We start from the raw sequence: 7,553 nt of genomic DNA, 5'->3' as shown, positions 1-7,553 counted from the left end.
AGCCATCTGGTCCAGGACTCTTATTTGTTGGGAGATTTTTGATAACTGATTCAATTTCTTCACTAGTTATGCGTCTGTTCAAATTTTCTATTTCTTCCCGTTTGAATTTTGGTAGTGTGTGGGTGTCTAGGAACTTGTTCATTTCTTTCAGGTTGTCCAATTTATTGGCATATGCTTTTTCATAGTATTCTCTAATAATTTTTTTGTATTTCTGTGGTGTTGGTTGTGATCTCTCCTCTTTAATTTGTGATTTTATCTATTGGGCTCTCTCTCTTTTCTTTTTGAGAAGTCTGGCTAGGGGTTTATCAATTTTGTCTATTTTTTCAAAAACCTTAGGTCTTAGATTCATTGATTTGGTTTTTTTTGGATTCTATATTATTTATTTCTGCTCTAGTCTGTATTGTTTGTTTTGTTCTGCTGGCTTTGGGGTTTCTTTGCTGTTCTGCTTCTAGTTCCTTTAGGTGTGCAGTTAGGTTTGTATTTGGGATTTTTGTTGTTTCTTGAAGTAGGCCTGGATTGCCTTTGCCGCATCCCAAAGGGCTTGGAGTGTTGCATTTTCATTTTCATTTGCTCCTGTGTATTTTTAAATTTTTTCTTTAATTGCCTGGTTGGCCCATTCATTCTTTAGTAAGATATTCTTTAACTTCCATGCATTTGGAGGCTTTACAAATTTTTCTTGTGGTTGATTTCAAGTTCCATAGCATTGCATGGTATGATCTCAATTCTTTTGTATTTATTGAGGGCTGTTTTGTGACCCAGTATGTGATCTATCTTGGAGATGTTCCATGTGCATTTGAGAAGAATGTATTTTCTGCTGCTTTTGGATGAAAAGTTTTAAATACATCTGTCAAGTCCATCTGGTCCAATGATCATTCAACACCATTGTTTATTGATTTTTGCCTAGATGATCTGCCCATTGTTGTAAGTGGAGTATTAAAGTCCCTGTAATTACCATATTCTTATTGATACAATTGCTTATGTTTGTGATTAATTAATTTAAATATTTGGGTCATTCCAAGTTGGGGACATAAATGTTTATAATTGTTAGCATTCTTGATGCAATTATGATATAATGCCCTTCTTCATCTCGTTATGGCCTTTAGTTTAAACTCTAGTTTGTCTAATGTAAGTATAGCTACTCCAGCTTTCTTTTGACTTTCAGTAGCATGATGGTTCTCCATCCCCTCGCTTTTTTTTTTTTTTTTGTTAGACAGGAAGCAGGATTTATTGGTGGGCATGAATGGGGAAGGGCAGTGCTGAGGTTCTCATGAGTGCAGAGCCCGCCATTTGTCCAAGGGGCCACGATTAGGGATGTATTTGACCCCACAGCTATCTGGGATGAGCCGCTTTTCAGCCACCATGTCTTCAAATTCGCCTGCGTTAAACTTAGTAAAGCCCCACTTCTTGGACATGTGGATCTTCTGGTGGCCAGGGAACTTGAACTTGGCCCTACGTAGGGCCTCAATCACATGCTCCTTGTTCTGCAACTTGGTACAGATGGACATGATGACTTGGCCAATGTGGACCCTGGCCACTGTGCCCTGGGGCTTTCCAAGGCACCCCTCATACCTGTCAGCTCCAGCACAGGACAACATCTTGTTGATACGGATGACATGGAAAGGGTGGAGCTGCACCCAGATGTGAAAACCATCTTTGCCACAGCTTTTCACCATGTACTTGTTGGCACAAATTCGGGCAGCCTCCAGGGCTTCAGAGGAGAGCTGCTCGTATTCATCTGACACCATGTGGCCACACAGTGGGAACTCATCCACTTTTGCCTTCTTATGCCCCAGGGCAAAAATGCGGAACTTGGCATCAGGGACACCTCTGCAGAAACAAGACTTTGGATATGGCTTGTTCTTACGATACCGGTAACACCGGGTGGGGCGGTGGCCCATGGCGACACCAAGATCTTCAGTGGTGCGCCCAAGGAAAAGAGCCTCCATCCCTCACTTTTAATCCGAAGGTATCCTCAGGTCTAAAATGAGTCTCTTGTAGACAGCATATAGATGGATCTTGTTTTTGTTTTTGTTTTTTTATCCATTCTGATACCCTATATCTTTTGATTGGGGCATATAGTCCATTTACATTCAGAGTTATTAATGAAAGATATGGATTTGGTATCACTGTGTTATCTATAGGTTTCATGCTTGTGGTGATGTCTCTGGGCTTTTGTAGTCTTTGTAGCATTCCACTCACAGAGTTCCCCTTAAGATCTCTTGCAGGACTGGTTTAGTGGTCATGAACTCCTTCAGTTTTTGTATGGGAAAGCCTTTATCTCTCTTTCTATTCTGAATGACAGCCTTGCTGGATAAAGGATTCTTGGCTGCATATTTTCCTATTCAGCATATTGAATATTTCCTGCCACTGCCTTCTGGCCTGCCAAGTTTCAGTGGACAGGTCTGCTACTACTCTTATGTGTCTACCCTTGTAGGTTAAGGACCATTTGTCCTTAGCTGCTTTTGGAATTCTCTCTTTGTCTTCGTATTTTGCCAGTTTCACCATGATATGCTGTGGAGAGGACCTATTCTTGTTGAATCTGAAGAGAGTTTTCTGTGCCTCCTGGATTTGGATGTATGCTTCCTTTTTCAGATTAGGGAAGTTTTCAGCCATAATTTGTTCAAGTAAACTTTCTGCCCCTTTCTCTCTTCTTCTTCTTCTTCTTCTTCTTCTGGAACTCCTATGATATGGATATTATTACATTTCATCGAATCACTTAATTCTCTAATTCCCCATTCATAGTCAAGTATTTTCTTTTCTCTCTTTTTCTCAGCTTTATCATTTTCCATAATTTTATCTTCTATTTCACTTATTCTCCCCTCTCTTCCTACATCCTTGCTGTCAATGCATCTAGTTTATTTTGCACCTCATTTATGTTTCTTAATTCATCATGACTCTTAGTTCCTTGATCTCTGAGCAGTAGATTCTCTGCTGTCTTCTATGCTTTTCTCAAGCCCAGCTACTAATCTTATGACTATTATTCTAAATTCTTGATCAGATATGTTATTTATATCTGTTTTGAGCAATTCTCTAGCTGTCATTTCTTCCTGGAATTCCTTTTGAGGAGAATTCTTCCATTTCATCATTTTTGCTGGTTTTCTGTCATTTATGTGTTTTAATAGCTTGTTATGTATCCTGCATCTGTAAGCACTACTAAATTAATAAGGGGTCATACTCTGTCCAGGCCTGGCCCTTTAGGAGGTGTTTTTTTGGAATGTGTTGTGTGCTCTCTGTTGTTGTGACTCTGGATCCTCTATCTTCCTACTCGTAGTGGTGGTTTGGACCTTCACCTGGTGTGCTTTGATTTGTTCATTGAAATAACACTGGAAAATTTTTTAAAAAGGGGGAGGTGGTGGAACATGTCTTATCCCATACAAAGAGAGAAATGACAGGGGTGGGGAAAAAGAAAAGAAACAAAAATGACTAGGTAGAGAATGAGACAAACAACATGGCTTAATCCAGAGAGAGAGAGAAAAAAAAAAAATAAAGAAAGAGATACAGAAGAGGTGTAGAATAGATTAAAAATGTCTATGGCCTGCCAAGTTGTCCCCATGGGCAACAGATATTGATAGATGTTTCTGTCACTCCGTAGCCCAGATTCCTGGAATTCCAAGTCTTCTGGCCTCAGTACTGCTGTCTTTGAAGGATGCAGGGACTTAGGGTCCCCCTACTTCTCTGCCATGTTGACTCCTCCTCTATCCTTTCCTTTATTAATGTGGTGTATCGTGTTGATTGATTTTCAAGTATTGAACTAGCCTTGTAGCCTAGGAATAAATCCCACTTGATCTTGGTGAATAATTCCTTTAATGTACTCTTTTAATTCGATTTGCTAGTATCTTGTTGGGAAGTTTCACATCCATGTTCATTGGGGATATTGGCCTGTAATTCTCTTTTTTAGTGGGGTCTTTGGTGTTGGAATCAAGGTGATGCTGGCCTTGTAGAATGAATTTGGAAGTTTTCCTTCCATTGCTATTTTTTTTGAAGCAGTCTGGGAAGAATAGGTATTAAATCTTCTTTAAGGGGTACTTGGGTGGCTCAGTGGGGTACCTGGGTGGCTCAGTCAGCTAAGCTTCCCACTTTGGCTCAGGTCATTATATCGTGGTCCGTGAGTTCAAGCCCCATGTGGGGCTCTGTGCTGACAGCTCGGAGCCTGGAGCCTATTTCAGATCCTGTGTCTCCCTCTCTCTCTGACCCTCCCCCTTCATGCTCTGTCTCTGTCTCAAAAATAAATAAACGCTAAAAAAAAAATTTAAAAAGATAAATGTCCTTTTAATGTCTGGTATAATTTCCATCTGGCCCTGGACTTTTGTTTGTAGAGAGATTTTTGATTCTGTTTCAATTTTCTTGCTCATTATGGGTATGTTAAAATTTTCTATTTCTTCCTGTTTCAGTTTTGGTAGTTTTCATGTTTCGAGGAATTTATCCTTTTCTTCTAGATTGCCTACTTTGTTGGCATATAATTTTTCATATTATTCTTTATAATTGTTTGTATTTCCGAGGTGTTGTTTGTGATCTCTCCCCTTTCATTTGTGACTTTTATTTATTTGGGTCCTTTCTCTTTTCTTTTGGATAAGTCTGGCTAGTGGGTTATCAATTCTATTAATTCTTTCAAGGAACCAGCTCTTAGTTTTATTGATCTCTTCTGTTTTTGTTTTTGTTTTCCATATCATTTATTTCACTTCTGCCTTTATGCTTTCCCTTCTTCTGCTGGTTTTGGGCTTTGTTTGCTGTTCCTTTTCTAGCTCCTTTAGGTGTAAGGTTAGGTTGTGTTTTTAAGACCTTTCTTGCTTCTTGAGGTTAGGCCTGTATTGCAATATACTTCCCTCTTAGGACTGCCTTTGCTGAATCCCAAAGGTTTTGAACTGTTGTGTTTTCATTTTCATTGGCTTCCATGTATTTTTTTTTTTTAAATTCTTCTTTAATTTCCTGGTTAACCCATTCATTCTTCAGTAGGAAGTTCTTTACCCTCCATGTATTTGTGGTCTTTCCAAATTTTCTTATGGTTGACTTCAAGTTTCATAGCATTGTGGTTTCAAAATATGCATCGTATGATCTCAGTCTTTTTGTACTTGTTGTGGCCTGATTTGTGACCCAGTATGTGATCTATTCTGGAGAATGTTTCATGTGCACTTGAAAAGAGTGTGTATTCTGTTACTTTAGGGTGGAATGTGTTGAAAATATATGTTAAGTCCATCCAGTCTAGTGTGTCATTCAAAGCCATTGTTTCCTTGTTGATTTTCTGCTTAGATTATCTGTCAAGTAGGTGCTGTTAAGTGGGTTGTTAAATTCCCCTACTATTATTGTATTATTAGCAGTGAGTTTCTTTATGTTTGTGATTAATCGACTTATATTTGGGTCTCCAAGTTGGAGGCATAAATATTTACAATTATTAGATCTTCTTGATGGCTTGATCTCTTAATTATGATAAAATGCCCTTCTTTATCTCTTGTTACAGTCTTCGGTTTAAAATCTAGTTTATTTGGTATAAGTATGGATACTCTGGCTTTCTTTTTGTGTCCGTTAGCATGATAGATGGTTCTCCTTCTCTTCACTTTCAATCTGCCAATATCTTTAGGTCTACAATGAGTCTGTGTAGGCAGTATGTATGTATATGTATTGTATATATGTATCTATTGTATGTATGTATGTATTGTATTGTATGTATATGTATTGGTTTGTTTTTGTTTTTTTTATCCGTTGTGATACCCTCTCTTTTTTGATTAGAACATTTAGTCCATTTACATTCAGAGTGACTATTGAAAGATATGAATTTAGTATTCATAACCTAAACTGTGGAGTTGGTGTTTCTGGTGATACTTTCTAGTCCTTTCTAGTCTTTGTTGCTTTTGGCCTTTTGTTCCCCTCTACTCAGAGTCCTCCTTAATATTTCTTGCAGGGCTGGTTTAGTGGTCACAAACTCCTTTAGTTTTTGTTTCTCCAGGAAACTATCTTTCTATTCTGAATACCAGCCTTGCTGGATGAAGTATTCTTGGCCGCATATTATTCTTATTCAGCACATTGAATATATCCTGCCATTCCCTTCTGGCCTGCCACGATTCTGTGGACAGGTCAGTTGTGAACCTGATCTGTCTTCTCTTGTAGTTTAAGGACCTTTTTAATCCCTTTTTGCCTTCAGAATTCTTTCCTTGTCTGTGTATTTTGTGAATTTGACCATGATATGCCTTGGCAGTGGTAGGCTTTTTTTTTTTTTTTTTTAAATTTAGTGGGAGTTCTCTGTGCTTCTTGGATTTTGATGTCTGTATCCTTCCCCAGATTATGGAAGTTTTCAGCTATAGTTTGCTCAAATAAACCTTCTGCCCATTTTTCTGTCTCTTCATCTTCTGGAACTCCTATGATATGAATGTTAGTCCATTTTGATAAGTCACTGAGTTATCTATGTCTGCCTTCATGATCTCTTACCATTGTTTCCCTCTTCAGCTTACTATTTTCCATAAATTTTTCTTCTATATCACTAATTGGTTTCTCTGCTTCATCCATCCTCACTGTTATGGAATTCATTTGATTTTGCATCTTGGCTATAGCATTATTAATTTTGACCTGAGTAGATTTAACTCTTATCTCTGCAGTAACTAATTCTCTAGAGTCTTCTATGCTTTTTTCAAGCCCAGATAGAATCCTTATAATTGTTGTTTTAAATTTAGTTCAGACATCTTACTTATATCTGTATTGATTAAATCCCTGTCTGTCATTTCTTCCCGTTCTTTCTTTTGGAGTGAATTCCTCCATCTTGTCACTTTGCAGGGAAAAAATAACATTAATAAAATAAAAATTTAATAATTTAAAAAGTGGCACCTGGATGGCTCAGTGGGTTAAATGTCTGATTTTGGATCAGGTCATGATCTCACAGGTTGTGAGTTCAATCTCCAAGTCGGGTTCTGTGCTGACAGCTCAGAGCCTGGAGCCTGCTTTGGATTCTGTGTCTCCCTCTCTCTCTGCCCCTCCGCAACTCACAATCTGTGTCTCTTTCTCTCTCAAAAATAATATAAAAGATTAAAAAATAGCAACTTAAAAATAATAAAGGAAGTTGGATCTTCGGTAAGTTGCGGTCTGCTTGTTAAGAAAAGTGTGATAGACAAAAAAAAAAGAATAAAAATCAATAAAATAAAATAAAATAAAGTAAAATAAAATAAAAGTACTCTTTTTGTATCCAAGAAAAAACAGAAACAAGCAAATCAATGACACCCAAAGGAAGCTGGATCCTGTTTCCCCTAGACTGAAGCTTTGCATCACTCTATAATCAGTAGACTTAGTGTGTGGAAGGGCCTTGTGCTAGTCTTCTGAGGGAGAAGTTGGCTGCTCTGATTCTTAGACTTGCCCCAATGGAGATGTGCCTGGAGGGTGCAGGGGGCGGGGCTTGGTGTAAAGGCTCCATTCTCCAGTTGGCGGCATTGTTTAGCTCACTGAGATCCATCAGTGCTAGTGGGCTAGGGGTGAAAATGGCTTCACCTTGCTCTCTGTCTCTGGAGTAGGAAGTTCATGCCCTCACAGACATGTAGTCACCCACCTGTGTCCTCGGCTTCATCAGATCCCTG

At 38.5% G+C, this 7,553-nt stretch overlaps 1 protein-coding gene across 1 annotated transcript; it reads right to left on the bottom strand.

Moving 5' to 3' along the window:
- Positions 1 to 1,167: 1,167 nt before the first annotated feature.
- Positions 1,168 to 1,938, bottom strand: LOC106973314 (60S ribosomal protein L10-like). Its single transcript, XM_015070370.3, has one exon. It carries the CDS (start codon positions 1,896 to 1,898, stop codon positions 1,266 to 1,268), a length of 633 nt encoding a protein of 210 aa, XP_014925856.3. The 5' UTR covers positions 1,899 to 1,938; the 3' UTR covers positions 1,168 to 1,265.
- Between the last annotated feature and the right edge of the window lie 5,615 nt (positions 1,939 to 7,553).

The sequence above is a fragment of the Acinonyx jubatus genome, chromosome C1 (genome assembly GCF_027475565.1).
Source record: "Acinonyx jubatus isolate Ajub_Pintada_27869175 chromosome C1, VMU_Ajub_asm_v1.0, whole genome shotgun sequence".
Lineage (NCBI taxonomy): Eukaryota > Metazoa > Chordata > Mammalia > Carnivora > Felidae > Acinonyx > Acinonyx jubatus.
Note: the sequence above shows the minus strand (reverse complement) of the source record. Positions and strands in the feature narration are given on the sequence as shown.